The following is a 26,048-nucleotide window of genomic DNA, read 5'->3' on the forward strand; positions in this document are numbered from 1 at the left end:
GAAAGAAAAAACCTATATCGGTTCTACATTCGGACATGCTAACAGTGGTTTTAAGTTTCTGAAGTGTTGACCGGATGCTAAAGACAAGGTGGGGAAGAGAAAGCTCTTCTGTGTATGGAATCTTTTATATATATATATAATCTATGGATATTTTAAACTCTGTTAGATAGCAGCCTTTGGAAAATCCCCTAATTGGTTCTGCTTTCTGACCTATCTGCCTTTTCATGGTAATCTTGTGGCACAAGTGATAGCATTTAAAAGCTTTAGTCTTTTAATTCCTCCTCCTTCCTGCTGCGCGTCCTGAGCTGTCTTCTGTGCACTTCTGACATGTCTACTGTTTGGTCTCTCTGTGTTCTTTGTTACTTGGGTGCAGTAGCAACTTCTCTGTGCATTCCATCTTTCTTTCAAGTTGTGTAAAGTTCTTCACTTTTTTTCTCTGAGGGTATAGGGGGTGGGGGGAGTCAGCATGATTATATTTTAATGTAGAAAATGTGACCTGGATATAAAATGAAAATAAATATTAAATTAAATGGAAGTTACCTAAAGTGACTCTGTATCTTCTAATCAGAAAAGCAATAGCAACAAGCAAATATATAATAATGCACCTCTCTTTGATTGACAGTTTTGAACATCATAACCAGTATTGTGAACCAGCCCCTTGATTCACAATATTATGAACCATGTCCCCTTTACAGGGACATGGCCCATGTTCTGTACCCTCTGCCTTTTAGGCTGCCCTTTCAAGCTCTTTTCAGTAATACCTCTTCCAACATATTGTAGTTTGATCCAAGGTTGAGAGTTGCTAGGGTGTGGGGTTGTTTGTTTGTTTATTTGTTTGTTTTGCAGATCATTAGTGACTGTAAGTTCTCTGAAACTTGAAGTTTTGATTCAGGGTCCACTTAGCATTTTCGAGTTACTAAGGTGTTTTATAGCATTCTTTGTTTCAGACATTCTCAGGACCTCTAGAGCCTGTCTGCCATGAATGAAAGAGGGTAATAAATAGAACATGAAATACATACTGAAGCGAGCCAAAACTTCCTTCAAATAAAATCTGAAATAGATGGTCCAGTATATAAAGGAAACATACTTGTTAAAGCACAGGGATGTGGCATCACGGTGGTCTCCCATTTCTTTCCCCTCTTCAACTCAGAGTGACATTTAGGAGATGTAGAAGAAGAGGCTCAGTCATAGCAAGAGTAGGTAGACCTGTGTTCTGATTCTGGTGCTGCCACTAACTGTATGGTCTTGCTTAGTCATTTAACAGATTTGTGTTCCTTTTAGGGTTATTATAAGGACTAGAGATTTTGCTTTTTATATCGCTTTTTAACTTATGTAAAAAAAAACAGTTTGTTGTATTGGCATGTGTCTATTTCTGTATTCTCTATCCTATTCATTGAACCATGTATCTATCCTTCCACCAATACCACACTGTCTTACTTATAGCTTTACAGTAGGTCTTAATATCCTCTAACTATATTCTGCTTTCTCAAAATTGTTTTACTTATTCTGGTTCCTTTGCCTTTACCTTTTGTTCATACATTTTAGAATAAGCTTGTCCATGTTGACAAAAAAATTCTGTTGGAAGTTGACCTTTTATTGTGTTGGGTCTTCCAATCCATGAATGCGATATGTCTCTCCATTGATTTAGGTTTTGTTTGGTTGTATCATACAGATCCTCTATTAAAATATTTATAATCAAATATTTCATGTTTTGGAAGCATTGTGTATAGCATTGTGTTGTTTTTTTTTTTTAATTTTTCTTTTTTTCTTTTTGTCTGTGTTGGGTCTTCGGTTCTGTGCGAGGGCTTTCTCTAGTTGTGGCGAGTGGGGGCCATTCTTCATCGCGGTGTGCAGGCCTCTCACTGTCGCATCCTCTCTTGTTGCAGAGCACAGGCTCCAGACGCACAGGCTCAGTAGTTGTGGCTCACGGGCCTAGTCGCTCCACGGCATGTGGGATCTTCCCAGACCAGGGCTCAAACCCGTGTCCCCTGCATTGGCAGGCAGATTCTCAACCACTGCGCCACCAGGGAAGCCCCGGCATTGTGTTTTTAGTTTTGGTTTCCAGTTGTTCATTGTTAATATTTGGAAATATGACTAATGTTTTTGTGTTGATCTTGTATCCTGAGACTTTGTTAAAGTAATTGCCACTTATTAATTGCTTTTTAGAGATTTCTTGGGATTTTCTATGCAGACAGTCATGCTATCCATGAGTATGGACAGTAATATTTCTTCCTTTCTAATCTGTGTGTCTTTCTTTCTTTTTCTTGCCATGCTGCACTGGCTAGTACCTACAGTACTAAGTTGAAAAGGAGAGATGAAAGAGGACATTGTGGCCTTCTTTTGAATTTAGGAGGAAAACATTCATTCTCTCACCATTAAGTATGATGTTCACTGTTGTTTTTTTGTAGATATTCTTTACTGGGTTGAAGTAGAGCCCTTCTATTCCTGAGAGTTTCTGACATGAATGTGTGTTGAAGTTCATCAAATGCTTTTTCTTCATTAATTGATGTGGCCATGTAGAGTTTCTTCTTCAATCTATTAATATGGCAAATTACGCTGAGTATTTTTGAATAGTAAACCAAGCTTGTGTTCCGAGAATAGACTCCAGTTGATCAGAATGTATTGTTATTTGCTTCCTTCTTCATGTGTTGATTTTATTGTGCAATTTTTTTCCCGTTTCCGTGTGTGAAAACTTAGATTATTGATCTGAGACCTTCCCTCTTTTCTATTATAAGCATTTAGTGCCATTCGTTTCCCTCTTAAGAATGTTTTCTCTGGATCCTTCCACATTTTATGTGTTGTATTTTCATTTTCACTCAGTTCTATTTATCTTAAAAATTTTCCTTGAAATTCCTCTTTAACCATGGATTATTTAGAAGTGTGCATCTTAATTTCCAAATGTTTGGAGGCATTCTACTTCTCGTTCTCATTTTTATACAATTTAAAGCTTAGACTGTGGACACAGTGGAATAAAATGCGATTATGTTTGTTTAGTTATTTTATAGAGGTTCTTCAAATATCACTGGAGTGAAGTTTTCAAATATTAGTTTTACATAGTAGTTCTCAGTCTTTTGCACTTGTAACCATGAGAGAGTTCCCTAAAAATATGTAACCCTGGCTGCTGGAGCCATGTTTATCAGGGGCAGTTCACAGTCACAGGAATAGTGGGGAGTTTGTGGGTCCCCACTGCACACTTTGTTCTGGGCCAGCACACAGGGATCCAGTAGGGATCCAGGGTCCAGGAGAGGGACCCAAACTTTGGGCTCTGGTGTTTATATTGCAGAATCAGGGAAGCCCAGGTCCCGTGTGGGCAGGAACTAGGACCAGCACTGGGACACACAGGACCCAGGTCCAGTCCCTCTCCATGGAACGAGCAGTCAGGCTGAGGGAGGCCCAGCCTCTCTCCTGCTGGTCAGGGCTGAGCCAAGCTGCAGTTGCAGCTGTATTGCTCAGTAGGCCCATGGCTGAGTCACCAGCTATGACAGCCGTAAACCCTGGCTATGGGTAGTGTCCATGAAGTCTTGAGGAAGGCCGGCCTTCATGCAGGGAGGCAGTCTTGAACAAGTTAGCCCTGCCCTGTCACTACTTCAACAACCAAAATTTTCATTACTCCCTCTTGCTCCCCAACCCCACTCAGATAAAAGCATAGTTTCTCATGGGGTGGCCAACCTTTTATTTTTCAAACATTATCAACATCATTTCATACAAGAAAGGACATTCGAACCCCAATTAACTAAGAAGCACATATTGCAGAATAAGCTCGTTTGCCCTAAAACAAGACCCTTAGCTATTTCCATGGACCATCCTTGATTTCTCCATTATGCTGCTGAGTAGTGCAAAGTTGGTGCTCAAGAACTCCTTGGATGATGGTGTGCTATCAACAGCTGCTGTGAACGCAAGCAGCTGGCACCCTCGGTGGCTATATGGGCAGAGGAGTTGAGGAGACAGTAGGTGATGGCTCTGTGCTGTCAGTGAGGGCTGTCCTCTGCCCGCACCCCTTTTAATCCCTTTGTATCCCTACCACCTGAGGAATGAAGGCAGTGATGAGTTATTGGCAGAATTGCCCTGTCTGATAAGAGAGTCACCTGCAAGCCAGAGGGCCCAAATCCTCCCTGGAACACATCACTCCCTACCCACCACTTAACAATTCCCTTCAAACAAAGGTGCAAATTTGTAATAGCTGTACCGTTAAGATATGCCGTCTGTGATTCGGACAACTGTGACTCCTTGTCCTGTTCTTGGAGGAACATGACATTTTGTAGGGAGAACCCAGGCCAGGTGGCCAAAGTCTCTGTCAAGTCTGTTTCTTCAGCCAATACTTTAATTCAAGTTGAGGGTGGTGGAGATGAGTGGGCCTTCACCATGATAGCCTTTCCCTGGTATCACTGGCCAAGGTTCCCTTTGGTGAACATTACATACAAAAGCTTGCCCAGCACATGCCTCGCTCTCAGACGAGCCGTGGCCATGCTGCTCCTGGGATTAGGCACCTCCTTTGCACACCCTGTGGATGGTGCTCATTTCCTTGATTCTGTGAATGGGGCATTTGTTAAACTATTATTTCTTGAGACCTGTAAACTATTATTTCTTGATATCTGTGCAAGTTTCAATTCTGCAATTTCTATTTCCTTCTTCTTACGGATTGAAAAACACTAGTGAAATTCCTCATCTTACAATCTCTGCTCCTTAACATTAACCGTAGTCTTCTTAAAGTCCTTGGTCTTGCTCTCTCAAAGGCTCCCTGGGGCTTGATTCCAGTGGGCTGGTGAGGTGGACACCACTGAGCTTGACAACATGCCATACTCCACCCAAGCCTGGAGATCTCCGGTGTCTGGGGGAAAAGGCAGGGGCCATGAGACAGGAGACAAGAATGGAGGTAAATTCAGGGGTAAAGCCCAGGGAAGAGTCCATATGTCAGTTGCAGGTCAGCTATGTGCCCTGTGTCCGAGAAGACACCCCTCAGTGTGGGATGACCAGCTGCTCTCAGAGAGAGCGAGGCTCCTGGCCCCGGCTTCTCATGTGATACTGGGGCAGATCCTATGCACAGAGGCTGTGGCCTGCAGGGGGCGTGTATCAGCACCTCTGCAGGGTCGAGGGGCCAAAGGGGGCCATGAGCAACCTCTCCCAGGAGAAGTCACCTGCCCTGGGGCTGGGGCATCAGTCCCTCAGACCCACACCATCTACCTTCCTACCTGGGTTCCAAGCCCAGCAAGGCACAATCCTGACTTCCCCAGTGTAGGATTTCCCCAGTGTGTGACAAGCCAGGCTGTGGCCACCTACCCCGAGGGTATAGTTCAGCGGGGCAAAGCCCGTCACTGCCCCCTGGTGAGGCAACTACAACAGAAAGGTGAGCTTTTGAGAGCAAGGGTCAGGAGTCAGGGAGGAGAGGCAGAAACCCAAGAAAGGACCCATCGCCTGAGCCCACATCCTTGTCCACCTCTGTGGGGTCAGTCAGCCTCCAGTGTCTGCTCTGAGATCACAAGACCCCACAGTATTGGCCATCACAACCACCTGCCTCAGAACAAAACAAGAGGGCACAAGAGCAGGAGGCCCGTATGATAAGTGTGGTCCGTTGAGGAGGTGCTCCCTGGGCCAAGTGACAAGACATGGCTTCTCAGGGCACAGCTGCCCCCAGACTCAGCATAAATGTCTGGGCTGTGAGCCCATTGATTCTGGGAAGGGCACCAGCACAAGGTGAACAGATGCTCCATCCTTTGCGTCAGGCAAGCCAGGAGCCAAGCACTGACAAGCAGCCTGCGTTACACCCTCATGTTTCACAGGGCAGGAGCCTCGGGGCGGGGGGGATGGGGCCTGCCCTGAGGTCACAGCAGAGAAGGTTTGCTGCTGGAGGGCCACACACAGGACAGCTGTATAGAATGTGATCAAAGGCTCTCTGGTGCTTCATGCCATTCAAAACCAGGGGCTCTTAAACAGCCCGAGGGTAAGATACCATCAAATCCTTGCTGAAATTTCTGAGCCCATCCTCAGATCCCAAATTTTGCCCAGATTGCCAAAAGTTTCATGGACTTCTGGTCAAGGACCCGATTCATCTGGACTGCTCAGTGCACAGCAAGATTGCCAGGACGGGGCCTAGGGATCTTGCCCACACAACCGTCCCTGACATTTGCTCCTGGAGAACCACCTGCCCAGCTACCGACATCTCCTCCTTCCCTCTCATCAGGCTAAATGCAACTGGGAGAAAGGCAACACAAAAGGAGGCAAATGTGGAAACATAAACCCGACAGTGCTGTCTCCCACAGCCAAGACTAAGAGTCCATGAGTCTACCCACTGCACTCACATGAAAGCCCCCACATATCACCAGGAGCACAGAGAGCACACAGGCCATCAGATACACCTGACCTCAATTTCCTCCTGAGAGAGCACTCAGGGGCCTCCCTGGGATTTGGAGGTGTCAGCAAGTCACTGCATTGTGGCTTATGCCACAGAGCAATTTTGAACAAGGATTATAGTACCAGTAAACTTTAAGCACTGCTTTAAGTCCAATCACTTTATGTTTAAAGAGAGAGGAATTGGGGCTCAACCACCAGAGGGCAGACAGCAGAAGCAAGAAAAACTACAATCCTGCAGCCTGTGGACCAAAAACCACAGTTACAGAAAGATAGACAAGTTGAAAAGGCAGAGGGCTATGTACCAGATGAAGGAACAAGAAAAAAACCCCAGAAAAACAACTAAATGAAGTGGAGATAGGCAACCTTCCAGAAAAAGAATTCAGAATAATGATAGTGAAGATGATCCAGGACCTCGGAATAAGAATGGAGGCAAAGATTGAGAAGATGCAAGAAATGATTAACAAAGACCTAGAAGAATTAAAGAACAAACAAACAGAGATGACCAATACAATAACTGAAATGAAAACTACACTAGAAGGAATCAATAGCAGAATAACTGAGGCAGAAGAACGGATAAGTGACCTGGAAGACAGAATGGTGGAATTCACTGCTGCGGAACAGAATAAAGAAAAAAGAATGAAAAGAAATGAAGACAGCCTAAGAGTCCTCTGGGACAACATTAAACGCAACAACATTCGCATTATAGGTGTCCCAGAAGGAGAAGAGAGAGAGAAAGGACCAGAGAAAATATTTGAAGAGATTATAGTCGAAAACTTCCCTAACATGGGAAAGGAAATAGCCACCCAAGTCCAGGAAGCGCAGAGAGTCCCATACAGGATAAACCCAAGGAGAAACACGCCGAGACACATAGTAATCAAAGTGGCAAAAATTAAAGACAAAGAAAAATTATTGAAAGCAGCAAGGGAAAAACGACAAATAACCTACAAGGGAACTCCCATAAGGTTAACAGCTGATTTCTCAGCAGAAACTCTACAAGCCAGAAGGGAGTGGCATGATATACTTAAAGTGATGAAAGGGAAGAACCTACAACCAAGATTACTCTACCCGGCAAGGGTCTCACTTAGATTTGATGGCGAAATCAAAAGCTTTACAGACAAGCAAAAGCTACGAGAATTCAGCACCACCAAACCAGCTCTACAACAAATGCTAAAGGAACTTCTCTAAGTGGGAAGCACAAGAGAAGAAAAGGACCTACAAAAACAAACCCAAAACAATTAAGAAAATGGTCATAGGAACATACATATCGATAATTACCTTAAACGTGAATGGATTAAATGCCCCAACCAAAAGACATAGACTGGCTGAATGGATACAAAAACAAGACCCATATATATGCTGTCTACAAGAGACCCACTTTAGACCTAGGGACACATACAGACTGAAAGTGAAGGGATGGAAAAAGATATTCCATGCAAATGGAAATCAAAAGAAAGCTGGAGTAGCTATACTCATATCAGATAAAATAGACTTTAAAATAAAGAATGTTACAAGAGACAAGGAAGGACACTACATAATGATCAAGGGATCAATCCAAGAAGAAGATATAAAAATTATAAATATATATGCACCCAACATAGGAACACCTCAATACATAAGGCAACTGCTAAGAGCTATAAAAGAGGAAATCGACAGTAACACAATAATAGTGGGGGACTTTAACACCTCACTTACACCAATGGACAGATCATCCAAAATGAAAATGAATAAGGAAACAGAAGCTTTAAATGACACAATAGACCAGTTAGATTTAATTGATATATATAGGACATTCCATCCAAAAACAGCAGATTACACGTTCCTCTCAAGTGTGCACGGAACATTCTCCAGGATAGATCACATCTTGGGTCACAAATCAAGCCTCAGTAAATTTAAGAAAATTGAAATCATATCAAGCATCTTTTCGGATCACAACGCTATGAGATTAGAAATGAATTACAGGGAAAAAAACGTAAAAGAGACAAACACATGGAGGCTAAACAATACGTTACTAAATAACCAAGAGATTACTGAAGAAATCAGAGAGGAAATCAAAAAATACCTAGAGACAAATGACAATGAAAACACGACGACCCAAAACCTATGGGATGCAGCAAAAGCAGTTCTAAGAGGGAAGTTTATAGCTATACAAGCCTATCTCAAGAAACAAGAAAAATCTCAAGTAAACAATCTAACCTTACACCTAAGGAAACTAGAGAAAGAAGAACGAACAAACCAAACCCAAAGTTAGCAGAAGGAAAGAAATCATAAAGATCAGAGCAGAAATAAATGAAATAGAAACAAAGAAAACAATAGCAAAGATCAATAAAACTAAAAGTTGGTTCTTTGAGAAGATAAACAAAATTGATAAGCCATTAGCCAGACTCATCAAGAAAAAGAGGGAGAGGACTCAAATCAATAAAATCAGAAATGAAAAAGGAGAAGTTACAACAGACACCGCAGAAATACAAAGCATCCTGAGAGACTACTACAAGCAACTTTACGCCAATAAAATGGACAACCTGGAAGAAATGGACACATTTTTAGAAAGGTATAACCTTCCAAGACTGAACCAGGAAGAAACAGAAAATATGAACAGACCAATCACAAGTAATGAAATTGAAACTGTGATTAAAAATCTTCCAACAAACAAAAGTCCAGGACCAGATGGCTTCACAGGTGAATTCTATCAAACATTTAGAGAAGAGCTAACACCTATCCTTCTCAAACTCTTCCAAAATATCGCAGAGGAAGGAACACTCCCAAACTCATTCTATGAGGCCACCATCACCCTGATACCAAAACCAGACAAAGTCACTACAAAAAAAGAAAATTACGGACGAATATCACTGATGAATATAGATGCAAAAATCCTCAACAAAATACTAGCAAACAGAATCCAACAACACATTAAAAGGATCATACACCACTATCAAGTGGGATTTATCCCAGGGATGCAAGGATTCTTCAATATACGCAAATCAATCAGTGTGATACACCATATTAACAAATTGAAGAATAAAAACCATATGATCATCTCAATAGATGCAGAAAAAGCTTTTGACAAAATTCAACACCCATTTCTGATAAAAACTCTCCAGAAAGTGGGCATAGAGGGAACCTACCTCAACATAATAAAGGCCATATATGACAAACCCACAGCAAACATCATTCTCAATGATGAAAAACTGAAAGCATTTCCTCTAAGATCAGGAACGAGGCAAGGATGTCCACTCTCACCACTGTTATTCAACATAGTTCTGGAAGTCCTAGCCACGGCAATCAGAGAAGAAAAAGAAATAAAAGGAATACAAATTGGAAAAGAAGAAGTAAAACTGTCACTGTTTGCGGATGACATGATACTATACATAGAGAATCCTAAAACTGCCACCAGAAAACTGCTAGAGCTAATTAAAGAATATGGTAAAGTTGCAGGATACAGAATGAATGCACAGAAATCTCTTGCATTCCTATACACTAATGATGAAAAATCTGAAAGAGAAATTATGGAAACACTCCCATTTACCATTGCAACAAAAAGAATAAAATACCTAGGAATAAACCTACCTAGGGAGACAAAAGACCTGTATGCAGAAAACTATAAGACACTGATGAAAGAAATTAAAGATGATACCAACAGATGGAGAGATATACCATGTTCTTGGATTGGAAGAATCAACATTGTGAAAATGAGTATACTACCCAAAGCAATCTACAGATTCAATGCAATCCCTATCAAATTACCAATGGCATTTTTTACGGAGCTAGAACAAATCATCTTAAAATTTGTATGGAGACACAAAAGACCCCGAATAGCCAAAGCAGTCTTGAGGCAAAAAAATGGAACTGGAGGAATCAGACTCCCTGACTTCAGACTATACTACAAAGCTACAGTAATCAAGACAATATGGTACTGGCACAAAAACAGAAACATAGATCAATGGAACAAGATAGAAAGCCCAGAGATTAACCCACGCACCTATGGTCAACTAATCTATGACAAAGGAGGCAAAGATATACAATGGAGAAAAGACAGTCTCTTCAATAAGTGGTGCTGGGAAAACTGGACAGCAACATGTAAAAGAATGAAATTAGAATACTCCCTAACACCATACACAAAAATAAACTCAAAATGCATTAGAGACCTAAATATAAGACTGGACACTATAAAACTCTTAGAGCAAAACATAGGAAGAACACTCTTTGACATAAATCACAGCAAGATCTTTTTTGATCCACCTCCTAGAGTATTGGAAATAAAAACAAAAATAAACAAGTGGGACCTAATGAAACTTCAAAGCTTTTGCACAGCAAAGGAAACCATAAATAAGACGAAAAGACAACCCTCAGAATGGGAGAAAATATTTGCAAACGAATCAACGGACAAAGGATTAATCTCCAAAATATATAAACAGCTCATTCAGCTCAATATCAAAGAAACAAACACCCCAATCCAAAAATGGGCAGAAGACCTAAATAGACATTTCTCCAAAGAAGACATACAGACGGCCACGAAGCACATGAAAAGATGCTCAACATCACTAATTATTAGAGAAACGCAAATCAAAACTACAATGAGGTATCACCTCACTCCTGTTAGAATGGACATCATCAGAAAATCTACAAACAACAAATGCTGGAGAGGGTGTGGAGAAAAGGGAACCCTCTTGCACTGTTGGTGGGAATGTAAATTGATATAGCCACTATGGAGAACAATATGGAGGTTCCTTAAAAAACTAAAAATAGAATTACCATATGACCCAGCAATCCCACTACTGGGCATATACCCAGAGAAAACTGTAATTCAAAAAGACACATGCACCCGAATGTTCATTGCAGCACTATTTACAATAGCCAGGTCATGGAAGCACCCTAAATGCCCATCAACAGCCGAATGGATAAAGAAGAAGTGGTACATATATACAATGGAATATTACTCAGCCATAAAAAGGAACGAAATTGAGTCATTTGTTGAGACGTGGATGGATCTAGAGACTGTCATACAGAGTGAAGTAAGTCAGAAAGAGAAAAACAAATATCGTATATTAATGCATGGATGTGGAACCTAGAGAAATGGTACAGATGAGCCAGTTTGCAGGGCAGAAGTTGAGACACAGATGTAGAGAATGGACATATGGACACCAAGGGGGGGAAACTGCGGTGAGGTGAGGATGGTGGTGTGCTGAATTGGGCGATTGGGATTGACATGTATCCACTGATGTGTATAAAATTGATGCCTAATAAGAACCTGCAGTATAAAAAAACAAACAAAACAACTAATACTAAACTTTCATTGGGTTATTTGTATGGAAATATGTTAATATAAATGTTTCAGACATTACATGAAATTTCTAAAAATCTTATATTTGTATTTGTATGGAACTATGTTAATATAAATGTTTCAGACATTACATGAAATTTCTAAAAATCTTATATTTGTATTTGTATGGAAATATGTTAATATAAATGTTTCAGACATTACATGAAATTTCTAAAAATCTTATATGTTCTGGTATAATGTTATAAGTAATAATCCTAGTTATTACTTTAAAATGTATATCTCAGAAATAACTAATTTTCTTGTCAACTGCATTATTATGAACTTTCATCAAATCTTTAACCGTGGTCATTTTTAAGTCTTTTGTCATTTACAGACAGTTCTGGGTGTACTCTGATGATTTTGCAAATATGTTCCTATAAAAGGGTTTCATCTTCAAGAAATTCATGGAAAAGACTCTGACAAGTACAGGTTTCTGGTAACTGACTGTACTGCTGAACTGAATGAATAAGCATTTTCAGAACTCTAATGAAAAACTGATGAACTCATAAAAGTGCTAACAAAAGATCAAGATGAAAAAAAAAATTAATTACATGGGACTGAGTGAACTGATGAGGATGAGTATAATTTTTGAGACTTTCTGTCTGAATTTAAAAAAAGAAAAAAATCCCACAAGGACTCAGAGGCAAAGAATATACAAATCAATTTTCACTGCAAAGTAAAGGAGCTGTTACAGTGGAGGATTACTGGACTGAATGTCAATATTATGACATAGTATGAGTGTGTTTCATGTTTGGTAATTGCAATCATTGTTGCTTTTGTTGTGGTCATCCATGTACAATGCTTGGTGTCAGTCTATTTATCTCTTGTAAAAATAAAATACAGTGTGTGTGTGTGAAAAAAAAAAGTATATTAAAGGACACTTTGATTACTTCCATATTTTGTCTGTTGTAAACAATGCTGCAATGAAAATTGGGGTGCATATATGTTTTCTAATTAGTGTTTTTTTCTTCCAGTAAACACCTAGGAGTGGAATTGCTGGATCATATGGTAGTTCTATTTTTAATTTTTTGAGGAATCTCTGTACTGTTTTCCATAGTGGCTACACCAGTTTACGTCTCCACCAACAGTGCACAAAGGTTCCCTTTTCTCCACATCCTTGCCAACATGGCTTTGATAGTAACCATTCTGACAGATGTGAGGTGATATCTCATTGTGGTTTTGAGTTGTATTTCCCTGATGATTAGCAATGTTAAGCATCTTTTCATGTGCCTATTGGCATCTGTGTGTCTTCTTTGGAAAAATGTGTGTTCAGATCCTCTGTGCATATTTTAATTGGGATGTTTGTTTTTTTTGATATTGAGTTGTATGAGTTCTTTGTATATTTTGGATTATTAACCCCTTATTGGACATATCATTTGTAAATATCTTCTCCCATTCAGCACAGCCACTATGGAAAGCAGTACACAGGTTCCTCAAAAAATTAAAAATAGAATTACCAGATGATCCAGCAGTTCCACTCTTCATATCCAAAGAAAATGAAAAAAAAAATTTGAAAAGATATATGCATCCCAGTGTTCATAGCAGCATTACTTATAGTAGCCAAGACATGGAAGCAACCTAAGTATCCATCAACAGATAAGTGGATAAAGAAGATGTGATATAATGGAATATTTCTCAGCTATAAAAGAAGAGTGAAACTTTGCCATTTGCAACAACATGGATGGCCCTACAGGGTGTTACGCTTAGTGAAATAAGTCAGACAGAGAAAGACAAATACTGTATGTTTTCAGTTTATATGGAATCTGAAAAATAAAACACATTAACGAACATAACAAAACAGAAACAGACTCACAGATACAGAGATCAAGGAGAGGGACAAGATAGGTGAGGGGTATTAAGAGGTACAGACTACTATGTATAAAATAAATAAGTTACAAGGATGTAATGTGCAGCACAGGGGAATATAGCCAATATGCAATAATAACTGTATATGGTGTATAAGCTGTAAAAACATCGAATCAGTGTGTTGTACACCTGAAACTAATATAATATTGTAAGTCAACTATACTTAAAAAAAAAAAAAAAACTTCTCAGTAAAAGATACCATTAAGAAAGACTGACAGCACCAACTATTGGAGAGAATGAGGGTTTGAGTGGATCTATATATATCTTGCATAACATACATGCCCCAAATAGATACACGTTTATACTATATAAAGAGCTCTTAAATAAGAACAAATTGTAAGGTACGAAGGATATAACAAGGTGATTCACAGAAAAAGAAATAGAAATAGCTAATAAACATAGGAAAAAGTGTTTCAATTTCAGTAAATAAGGAAATGCAAACTAGAACAATGATAAATCTCTTTTATCCACCTAACTGGCAACAAATCTTTAGAAATAAAATGTTGCATTTTGCCAGAGTTGTGGGGTATAAGGTGCTTTTTCATACGCACTTGGTGGAATTGTGAGTTGGTATAAACATTTTTCTCAGTGTTGCTATCAAATTTAAAGTGGAATTGTGTCTTTTGACCCAGCAATTCTACTTCTAGAAAAATTTGTCCTAGAGAAATACTTGCTTATGTGTGTGTGGAGAGAACATGTATAAGGATTCCAGCATTGTTCATAATAATGAAAAACTGGAAGCAGTCAAATTGTCAGCCTTTGTTATAGTTACTCAGAATATTTAGAGTATTTGTTTATTTATTTATTTATGACTGTGTTGGGTCTTCATTTCTGCGCGAGGGCTTTCTCTAGTTGTGGCAAGCGGGGGCCACTCTTCATCGCGGTGCGTGGGCCTCTCACTATCGCGGCCTCTCTTGTTGCGGAGCACAGGCTCCAGACGTGCAGGCTCAGTAATTGTGGCTCACGGGCCTAGTTGCTCCGCGGCATGTGGGATCCTCCCAGACCAGGGCTCGAACCCGTGTCCCCTGCATTGGCAGGCAGATTCTCAACCACTGCGCCACCAGGGAAGCCCCCAGAATATTTAAAGAGGAACTATCCTGGTACAATAATCCTTGGATAATTAACTTTATCATCACTTGGCTTAAGGCAGGAATCTCACTTTTCGGTGAGACATGTTAGTAGAAAATGCTATTTTGTTTTTTCTTTTTTCATAGCACTGGCTAATTTTGTATGTGCTCCTTATTTGACTTTTCTGCCCTTTATTCATGCCCATATTTTATGAACTACAAGATAACGTTTGGTTATAAATCATTTATGTAGAAAAGTATTCCCAAACTCAGGGACTTTTCACTGAAGAAGTTTTTTGTTTGTTCATTTTTAACTTTTTTACTTGGCTCAGGTTTGCTATTTGCTCTCCTGAAAATGTAAGCTGTAAACTCGTTAAGCAAGCAGATGAACCAGTCTAATCTAGAGAAGGCAGACTTCCTCTGTGTCTTTCAGTTCATCGAATTATGGAGTGGTTCAAACAGGGAACAATTTAGGGTGCTAAGAATTAGAAGTGGTCCTTCCTAAACACACACAGGGAGAAGACAAAGAAACATCGTGCCAACTGTCTCCTGTTTTTTAGCGTTTTTTTGGAATTTCGTGTTACTTATGAAGAGGTATTGTTCTGGAATCTGGGAAAGAGATGTAAATGTTAGGAACACAGAAGCAGTATTATTATTTGCTGATGATATAGTCGTGGGCCTAGAAGAGCCAGGATAATCAGTGAATATATGGAGGCTTATAATAAAGTCCTCAGTTACTTTGTATTATTAATGAAATTTTTTTCCAAAATTTCCTTTTCAGTAGCCTTTTCTGACTTTTTATTTGTAGTTTTCAGGATTTTGATATTCAAGGGTCCAGAAGGTGCAGTTTGGACTGGTTGACGATAGAAACATACAAGAATATTGAAAGCTACAGAGCCTGTGGTTCTACAATCCCACCACCATATATTTCTTCACAAGACCACGTCTGGATCAGGTTCCATTCCGATGACAGTATCTCTAGGAAGGGTTTCAGACTGGCATACTTTTCAGGTGTGTTTTTAAATAAGAAGAAAGATATGGAACAGAATTCTATAGTATTTACTGCTCAGTCACTTTGGGACTCGCCTTCTAAACAAGGTCCATTTAATTGTGACTCAATCCTCAAGGCAGCTGAGATTGAGAAATTAGAGGCTAAAGGTTCAGGTGCCGTAGATCCGGGTCTCCAAAAGGCATTTTGTATAATCCTAATAAAATGATTAATTTTACAAACTAAGGTCAGTTTTCTTTTTAAATATTTTGAATACGTTTATTTTAAAAGGAACTTTTTCCCCTCAAGTGTTTACCAGTATCCTGCAAGTTACTTCAGAATGTATTTTTGTGTGTGCATTACCCTTGTCTTTACACCTTCAAAGAAAAGACAATCAATTTCACTTTCGTAGTTTGTAGTATCAGAAGTCTTCTTATGCTAATTCTTAAACTTTATCCAAAAAGAGTGAGCAGATCATACAAATATGAAGAACTCAGAGCATTAGAGTTATGTAAATTTTTGCTGAAAATCATTTTACACTTTCTGAAATTACATGGTCTCCTTTAGCAACATATGCTGCTTTTTCTCTTTTTTATTAAAAGCACAGTCTTTGTAATATTTACTTAGGTGCTGAAGCACATTTTCTGTCACCTATTTGCCAGTAAATAAAAGTTGTTAATGGAGAGGTAAGCATTGGCCGACATCATCAGTGTGGACTGTAGGAATCTAATGTTTGGTTTTCTTTCCCTACCTCATTATTGTTATATATTTAAGGTAGTCCACTAAGATAATCAGAATTCTATAAACATTTCAATTCTTTTCTCTCTTCTTCCCCCTACTGTTTTGTTGAGTAAATTTATACCTTTAGCTCAGATTCATAAAATATTTTGCAGTTGTATTAAAACAATAGAAATTATAAAATGGAAGTACCATGTTGTGGTTACATGAAATGTTAGAAATAGAATAAAGTTAACTTATGATAATCTTAGCAAAAATTTGAGTCTAAATAATGGGCTTGCAAAATATGCTATGATACACAAAGCAAAATATTGTGTGTATGTGTATATATATATATATATAATATATATAAACAACTCAAAAAGAATATTAAAACTGGATTTGAAAAGGTGATTATTATAGAAGAGTTTTTCTTCATTGCAAAATGTTTATACAATAGAGTATTTGAAATTCTTAGGCAATACATCCTACTAACTTATATATCTTACATCACTTTACTAAATGTTCTGCAGTAAAATAGCTTCTGCAAAAACAGGATTGGTCTTTTCTCTTTAGATCAGCTGTAGAGATCTTCATGGAACAAATCATAAGTGTTTAATAAATTGTTGAGTAATCAGTAAGCCAATATTAATTTGTCATTAGAGTTTAACCTATTTTTGATCAAGCCCAACTATCATTTGGGCTAATCAACATTTATGATAAAAATGCCACTTGCTGTTACATACCCTTTAAAGAGTATGTTTTTCCCTCCTTATCTCTCCATCTCCCTCCTCCCAATGTCCTCCCAGGGAAATCTGAGGAACCAAACTGTGACCAGATTCGTTGTGGTAATGGAAAGTGTATACCAGCAGCCTGGAAATGCAATAACATGGACGAATGTGGAGATAGTTCTGATGAAGAGATCTGTGCCAAAGAAGTGAATCCTCCAACATCGGCCGCTTTCCAACCCTGTGCTTACAACCAGTTCCAGTGTCTATCTCGGTTTACCAAAGTTTACACTTGCCTCCCCGAATCTTTAAAATGTGATGGGAACATTGACTGCCTTGACCTTGGAGATGAGATAGAGTGTGATGTGCCAACTTGCGGGCAGTGGTTAAAATATTTTTATGGTACTTTTAATTCTCCCAATTATCCAGACTTTTATCCTCCTGGAAGCAATTGCACCTGGTTAATAGACACTGGTGATCATCGCAAAGTCATCTTACGCTTCACTGACTTTAAACTTGATGGTACTGGTGATGGTGATTATGTCAAAATATACGATGGATTAGAGGAGACTCCACACAAGCTTTTGCGTGTGTTAACTGCTTTTGATTCTCATGCGCCTCTCACTGTCGTGTCTTCTTCTGGACAGATAAGGGTACATTTCTGTGCCGATAAAGTCAACGCTGCCAGGGGATTTAATGCTACTTACCAAGTAGACGGCTTCTGTTTGCCATGGGAAATACCCTGCGGAGGGAACTGGGGGTGTTATACGGCGCAGCAGCGCTGTGATGGGTATTGGCATTGCCCAAACGGAAGGGATGAAATCAATTGTACCATGTGCCAAAAGGAAGAGTTCCCATGTTCCCGGAACGGCGTCTGTTACCCTCGTTCTGATCGCTGCAACTACCAGAATCATTGCCCAAATGGCTCCGATGAAAAACACTGCTTTTTTTGCCAGCCAGGAAATTTTCATTGTAAAAACAATCGTTGTGTGTTTGAAAGCTGGGTGTGTGACTCTCAGGACGACTGTGGCGATGGCAGCGACGAGGAGAATTGCCCGGTAATCGTGCCTACCCGAGTCATAACTGCAGCCGTCATAGGGAGCCATATCTGTGGCCTGTTACTGCTCATTGCCTTGGGATGTACTTGTAAGCTTTATTCTCTGAGAATGTTTGAACGAAGGTCAGTATCAAGACAAAACTATAGTGCTTATGCTCTCTACAGTAAAAGCGTGGCCCAAATATTTACAACACATTTTTTTTAATGAGATTAGCAATATATTTTTGTTATATTGTTGAGAAATAAATACTTCTTATGATTTATAAAATGACTATGAAAAGCCTATGACTCAAAAACCTAATAAGAACATTAAAAAACAAATAAATACTAAGAGTTATGAGGTGAGAAAAGCCAATCAGTATTTATCAGTTCCTGTTTTCAGGTTAATCTGTCTTACAGGAATTTTGCAAGCTGTAATTCTCGGTGGTTGCTCTTTAACCTCGGTTTTTATAAATATTAATTCAACAATTCCAGATATTTGAGAACCTTCTGTGTTGAAAGCATTATACAGGTGAATAGAGAAGTGCGTAGGAGTAATCTCATGGGCAGTTTACAGTTAGAAGGAAGGAACTGTTGGGTAGAATTAGATGACAAAAAATATAAATGTTGTAAGAGCTATAAAATAAAGTGGTATAAAAGTCGAAGATCTCAGTTAAGAAGTGGTTCGGCGTTAAAGGGTGGCCTTCAGGGAGAGCTGTCTTTTGTGTGGTAGAGGAGAGACTGGACCTGGGAGAAGGTGATGGCAGAGAGGCCTTCTAGAAAGCTCCTGTGGAGACCATGACCGTCAGTCCCAGGAGAATTACAAATGATAGATACAACAAAGAAGTCACATACCAGACAGCTAAGAATAGATGCACAGTATCACAATAACCAAGTGCATCTTATCTTTGGTTCAGTATAAATGGCCAGAAAATGTTTTACTACATTGCAACATAAGAGTACAATGAAGACCAGAGGTCTTGAGTTTAAGAACAAGTTATTCCAGAAAGGGTTTTGGTGACTCATTTCACTCTTTTCCTTATCTGAAAAGTAAATGTGTTGGACTTGATGAATAAAGTGTCTTCTAAGAATTTTCAAATACTTTCACCTCAAGTCTCAAGCCCCTATGTTCTTAGGGGTTTAAAGATCTAGTACTTTTATCTTTTACGGGGATATCTAATTTATTAAAACTTAGTGATCCAGACCCCTAGTGTAAAACCGCATGAGACTAAACTGTCTGCTTCATCTTTGTGTTCTCAGTGTAGGGTAGTATAGATACTCATCAAATGTTGGCTAAGTAAGCTTTACAAATGAACAAGTATATTAAAATTCAGATTGTTTTAATTGTTGATAATTTAAAAATTACTGTTTTGGCTTGCCTTTTTTTTTAATCCTTTTCATCCCCCTGTTTCTCTCAAAGATCATTTGAAACACAGTTGTCCAGAGTGGAAGCAGAATTGTTAAGAAGAGAAGCTCCTCCCTCTTATGGACAATTGATTGCTCAGGGTTTAATTCCACCAGTTGAAGATTTTCCTGTTTGTCCACCTAATCAGGTATGTTGCAACTTATTATTTCTCTTTCCGTACCTCTTAAAATGAAATCTATACTTGTATATAATGGTAAAGTATCCTTGACTGTGTCAGAATTTTTGCAGTCAAGTTAAGAATTAAATATATGGAGGATTTGAGATTATACAGTTGACCCCTGAACAACGAGGGGGCTTGGGACACCCACCCTCCGTGCAGGTGAAAATTCACATGTAACTTTATAGTCAGACCTCTGTGTCTGGGGCTCAACATCCATAAATTCAACCAACCATGTATCATGTAGTACTCTAGTATTTGCCATTGAAAAAAATCCACGTATAAGTGGACCCGTGCATTTCAAGCCCATGTTGTTCAAGGGTCAACTCTAATTGTTTCATTGTATTTTAACAAATTCAGAAGTATACTTTTCATTCTTTACTTCTGATTTGGTTAGGTGATTCTTAAGCATTTTACTGTTTAGGATAATTTAGTGCGTTAAAATTCAAAAGTAAAGTTTGACAGCTTATTTTCTACTTGAACTATTTCAAAGATTTAAAAAGAAATACTAAAGTTGATATGCTTAGTAATAGATTAGTAATATGCTAGATTAAAATAAAAGTTGTTGAAATTAAGTTAACATTTCTACCTGACTTGAGAGGAAACTTCTTCACAGCTGGATTTTACAGTGCTTAAAAATTCATATCATTTTCTTTAAATAGTAACTCATTCTTTATTAATGTTTCTGAATTCTTTAAATTTTTGTGAGTGATTTTTTACTTCGGGTGTACATTAAAGTGATCCAGTTATACATATATATATATATTCTTTTTCAGATTCTTTTCCATAATAGATTATTATAAGATATCAAATATAGTTCCCTGCAATTTATTTTTTAATTTCTTTTTCAATGCTTACAATTGTGCCCAGGGTTCTTAAGGGCATTAAGGTTTCTACATTTAAAATGTAAATTCATCCAGAATCATTTCTAAAAGTTGTTCCCAGTATCAGAATTAAGAAAAATTGATGAACATTGTTTTCCCAGTAATTGAATTCTGTTCAAAATGAAAGACCGTTTCCTTTTTGTTAAATAGGTTTCCAATTACAGTGGGTCATCTTATTTGAGTCTTTTAGGAAATCTTTGTGAGAATTTGATGTAATTTGCTAAGTAAGTAATTCAGAACTTCCACTGGTTGGAATTTTGTGTGCAACATAGGAAAAACCTACATTGTGGCTTTTATATATTGTTGTCCCTGCCATGGGGAAGGGTTCTTCTTAGGTAGGAATTCAGAGGATGGTTAATTCCATCCACCCACTCCACCATGTATCACCCCACCCCTATATCCTGAGGCTACCTTCAAGAGGTTAGTCAACTGTGAAGTTAGAGGGGGCACAGTCCACACAAGACAGCCCTTACTTCTAAAACCAATTTTAAGTTCCGGGGCTCCCAAACCATCCTCAGGTTTGATAATTCACTAGAAGGACTGAGAACTCATTGAAAGCTGTTTTACTTAATAGTATAAGCTGGTGTAACTATTATTGCTGGGAAAGGATCCAGATTAAATCAGCCAAAGGAAGAGACACGTAGGACAGGGTTCAGGAGGGTACCAAACACGACCCTTCCAATTGTCTTTTCCCCATAAAGTCAGGACAGTGTTATTCTCTCGACACAGGTGTGTGACAGTATGCACGAAACATTGCCAACTAGGGGAGCTCACCCAAACTCGGTGTCCAGGGTTTTTACTGGAGCTCCATCACATAGGCATGATTAATTGCACACGTGGCTGATCCCAGTCTCTAGCCTCTCCAGAGGTTGACTGATTCTGCTGACTCAACTCTCCCACGCTACATCACATTGGTGTGGCCCAGAGCCTCCACCGAAAACGCGGTGCTACTCTCTGGCTGGCCCAAGTCTCCATGCAATGACACTCCTGTCAAAGCTGACATTCCAAGGTCTGAGGTCTCATCCCAGAAGTAAAGGGCAAAGGTCAGACCTCACTTTGGGTAAGGTTTCAATTCTTTACTACCTACTACAGCATTTTTGTAGGGTTATAATTTACCCTTGTGAGGGAATTCTGCTTCAACAAAGTTTTAAAATAAAATATGTTTGCAAATGGTAAACTCGATTTTATTCAGTTAATGAGATTACACTCTTATGTTTGAAACTTTTGGTAATAAATTATCAAATTTCCTTATTTGTTTTTAAAAAGAAAAATAATCTTCTGATTACCAACTCATTCAAAATAGCGATCCTTTCTGAAGAATCCTTTTCTTCTGCTTCATAAATGGAAGAAGTATATAAAATTATTCCTAAAACAATCATGAGATCCCCTTGTAGAATCTAATGTTAAATTGGCAATCATTTAATTAAACAGACTTTGAAGCCAGTAGAGAGCTTCATCTCACTGACAGACTATACTGTTAAAGTCGGCTTTGAAGTGTGCTGAAGGCATTGTGGGTGGCAGCTGCATAAAAGTGGAGGATATCTGAAGAGCCTTGTATTCATTGCTGGATTTAATGACAGTGCTCACACAAAGCCTTAGAACGTGAATGCCAAATGAAGAGGACCAAATCTATGGAGTTCATAGGGATGTGAGCCACTTTTTTTTTTTTTTCAGTTAGTTTATAGTTACATTCCCAATTGGTGAAAACTCTTACTCATTTATATAGTAAATTTTATGTGCTGATATTCAGATTTCTTATTGGCAATCTGTTATTTACTAAGGCTAGACTATGAAATATTCCTGTGATAGTAGCTTCTTAGCTTTCTGTGAATTATATTCCAGGGATTATGTTCAAAGGGTGTATATGGAAATCACAAATCTATATGGAAAACCTGAGGCTAGCTGTACGGTATCAGCTTGGATTTACTTCAATACCAGTCACAAACAGAGATGGAAAACATACGTTATCACATCTTCTTATTCTCTTCCCTTCCTTTTTTCTGTGGGGGGACAGGCAAGAGCCATTCATTTTGGCGGAGGGAAACTGTATCACCTTTTGAAAGGGAGTATATCAATTCACCATTGTTTCTTGGAAATACTGTATTTTAAATACTAAATGTCAGATTGATGAAAGCTGTGTTTGTTCCAAGTTTGATTACTCCTTTTTGTAACCACTAGATGGAGCTTAAAGACTGTTTTTGTAAATACTGTAGTTTTTTTTTTTTTTTTTTTTTTAATTCCGATAGTCATTCATCTAGAAAAAAGAAAATCTAGATGATTTTTCTTTCAGTTGGGCAATATGGTCACCTCCCATATGCACTAATTAAAAATCACCAATTTTCAAAGAATAAGGTTATAATTTATGTTTAACATGAAGCTGTAGAAAATAAGACATAAATCTTTTTTTTTTTAAAGACTTTTTTTTTAAAGGAATTCCTTTATTTTTATTATTTATTTATTTATTTATTTATTTATTTTTGGCTGTGTTGGGTCTTCGTTTCTGTGCGAGGGCTTTCTCTAGTTGCGGCAAGCGGGGGCCACTCTTCATCGCGGTGCGCGGGCCTCTCACTATTGCGGCCTCTCTTGTTGCGGAGCACAAGCTCCAGATGCGCAGGCTCAGTAGTTGTGGCTCACGGGCCCAGTTGCTCCTTGGCATGTGGGATCTTCCCAGACCAGGGCTCGAACCCGTGTCCCCTGCATTAGCAGGCAGATTCTCAACCACTGCGCCACCAGGGAAGCCCAAGACTTAAATCTTTAAGATTGAGAAGGAACCCAAATGTCTCAGATACCATTGAATAGGGCTATAAACAAGTTAATTTCTTTGGCTTTTTGTTTCCTGTGCTGCATTACAAATACAGTAATTCCTTTGTTTATGACAATATAAATAAATTTGTATTTATTTATAATAAATATTTATGGATATCCTCAATTTATGGATATCCTCAATATCCACTCATTCAACAAATCCTTGAGAACCAACTGTGAGATATAATTTTTACATGTTTTGGAAGGTTTCATCCTTGTAAATCAAGTCTAACTTGTGCTGTGTTAAAACAAAAAAACAAACAGCCTAGTTTTCACACTTCTTTAGGTCATTTAGAGAATTATTGTAGAGACTCTTCTATCTTCGTAGCTAAAGAAGTATCAAATACTTTTATTTTCCATCTTTGGTGCATTTCTAGGATTGGATTACTATGTGAAGTTTTGAAATAAAATTGCTGTTGTAATTGGCATTAAACATCATTTTAAAGTTCATATATAAAATGAAGTATCGAGAAAATCTTAAACACAGTGAACAGTGGTTCAAGTTATAGGTTAGATTCTGGAGTGAGGTGAACCTGTATCGATGAGAGAATTTAATTCATCCTCCATAGACCGTAAAATGAGTAATAGAACTTTCATCCACAACACATGCTGAATAGAAGGGTGTTTTCCATCTTAATACCTCGTTGTTAGCTGTTTTAAGATCTTTTCTTTCTTCCTTCCTTCCTTCCTTCCTTCCTTCCTTCCTTCCTTCCTTTCTTTCTTTCTTTCTTTCTTTCTTCCTTTCGTTCTTTCTTTCTTTCTTTCTTTCTTTTCTTTCTTTCCGCAGGCTTCTGTTTTGGAAAACCTGAGGCTAGCTGTATGGTCTCAGCTTGGATTTACTTCAATCAGACTTCCTATGGCAGGCAGATCCAGCAACATCTGGAATCGTATTTTTAATTTTGCAAGATCACTCCATTCAGGGTCATTGGCTCTGGTCTCAGCAGATGGGGATGAGGTTGCCCCTAGTCAGACTACCAACAGAGAACCTGAAAGAAATCATACTCACAGAAGTTTGTTTTCTGTGGAATCTGACGACACAGACACAGAAAATGAGAGAAGAGATACGGTAGGAGCATCTGGCGGGGTTGCAGCTCCTTTGCCTCAAAAAATCCCTCCCACAACAGCGGTAGAAGCAACAGTGGGAGCAAGTGGAAGTTCCTCCACTCAGAATACCCGAGGTGGTCACACAGAAACCGGACGGGATGTGACAAGTGCGGAACCCCCAAGTGTGAGTCCAGCGCGTCACCAGCTCACAAGTGCGCTAAGTCGTATGACTCAGGGGCTACGTTGGGTACGTTTTACATTAGGGCGATCAAGCTCCCTAAGTCAGAACCAGAGCCCTTTGAGACAACTTGATAATGGGGTAAATGGAAGAGAAGAAGATGATGATGTCGAAATGCTGAGTCCAGTTTCTGAAGGAGCTTCAGACTTTGACGCGAATGACTGTTCCAGACCTCTTCTTGATCTTGCCTCCGATCAAGGGCAAAGGTTCAGACAACCATATAGTGCAGCAGACCCTGGAGTAAGACCAAGTAATCGCGATGGCCCCTGTGAGCGCTGCGGTATTGTCCACACTGCGCAGATATCAGACTCTTGCTTAGAAGCAACGCTGAAAAATGAAACGAGTGATGATGAAGCTTTGTTACTTTGTTAGGTACACGAATCCCATCAGGGAGATTGGATACAAGTTGGAGCAATATCCATTCATTGTTTTGGAACTTTACAATTAAACTAGTTTTAATTTAAAAAGAAAAAAGATGCAGGGTGATTTCTCACTATCATATGTTAGCCTGCATGGTTAAATTAAACACCTGTAACTCTATAAACTTTAGAGTTTACTATTGTAGCAGCTAAAAATGCATTATGTATTCAGATTGTTCAATAATGTTCTTCCATTTGTTTCTAATTGTTTTCATCCTGGTACTGTAGTTCGCAGTAGAGATATGGCTGCAGAAACTCATTTGACTGTCAGTTTCTATCTATCCTATGTTAAAACGTTTCTTTGTTCAAAATAATACCTTCTTTTAATTGAACCCTTTATGCTTTTGCCAATACATCTTGTAACTTAATATACTAGATGTTAAGGTGGTTAATATAAAAAGAGAAAAAGTCCTTATTCTCACCTGTTTTTATTTGTATAACATCTGTCTAAACATTATTAGATTTCATAATATGAGCTTGTCAAAGGGAAAAAAACTGTCTAAAATTTTTTCTCATGTTTAACATGCAATGATGTGAAATTTAGATAGAGTTAGATAAATTAATGGCAAAAACAAAACTCTTTTATAAATTTTCTAATGTTGACTTTAATACTCTAATATGGTACAAACCAAATGGTAAAAAGCCCAAATCATTTCTTTTTTTATCTCTATTTAAGGACAGAATTAAGCGGATGAAGATATTCTACTATGCATTAAATCTTGAACTTTATAAAATATGTACAAAAATTGTACAAGATAAGTTCCAACTGGTAATGTCTTTCCCTGATACAGGGTTATGCTTGTATTGGACCCTAGGGATTTGCACTAAAATCATATCAAGGTCTCAGATGAGTTTAGTGCAGAAGCACTATCACTTTAAATACTATTATTTGCTATCATAATGACTATATATTTCCCTAGCTTATGGGGGGGGGCGTGAGGGGGCATTTTTATGACAACTTGAGGTTGCTTTGCTAGTTTCATATTTATTTGTTGTATTTAAAAACTG

General features: G+C 38.6%; 1 protein-coding gene across 8 annotated transcripts in view; it reads left to right on the plus strand.

Annotated features, from left to right (window-relative positions):
- Positions 1 to 25,857, plus strand: part of LOC309664386 (low-density lipoprotein receptor-related protein 12-like) — a 135,318-nt gene extending 109,461 nt beyond the window's left edge. For all 8 annotated transcript variants that reach the window (XM_082469659.1, XM_082469663.1, XM_082469661.1 and 5 more), the window contains 4 exons: positions 15,407 to 15,609; positions 17,113 to 18,211; positions 19,488 to 19,620; positions 24,127 to 25,857. In XM_082469659.1, the coding sequence (XP_082325785.1) occupies positions 15,407 to 15,609; positions 17,113 to 18,211; positions 19,488 to 19,620; positions 24,127 to 24,993 (2,302 nt within the window). In that variant the 3' untranslated portion in view covers positions 24,994 to 25,857. The remainder of the gene's footprint in view (positions 1 to 15,406; positions 15,610 to 17,112; positions 18,212 to 19,487; positions 19,621 to 24,126) is intronic.
- Positions 25,858 to 26,048: the final 191 nt, after the last annotated feature.

This window comes from Balaenoptera physalus (assembly GCF_965194825.1).
Source record: "Balaenoptera physalus genome assembly, chromosome: 7".
Lineage (NCBI taxonomy): Eukaryota > Metazoa > Chordata > Mammalia > Artiodactyla > Balaenopteridae > Balaenoptera > Balaenoptera physalus.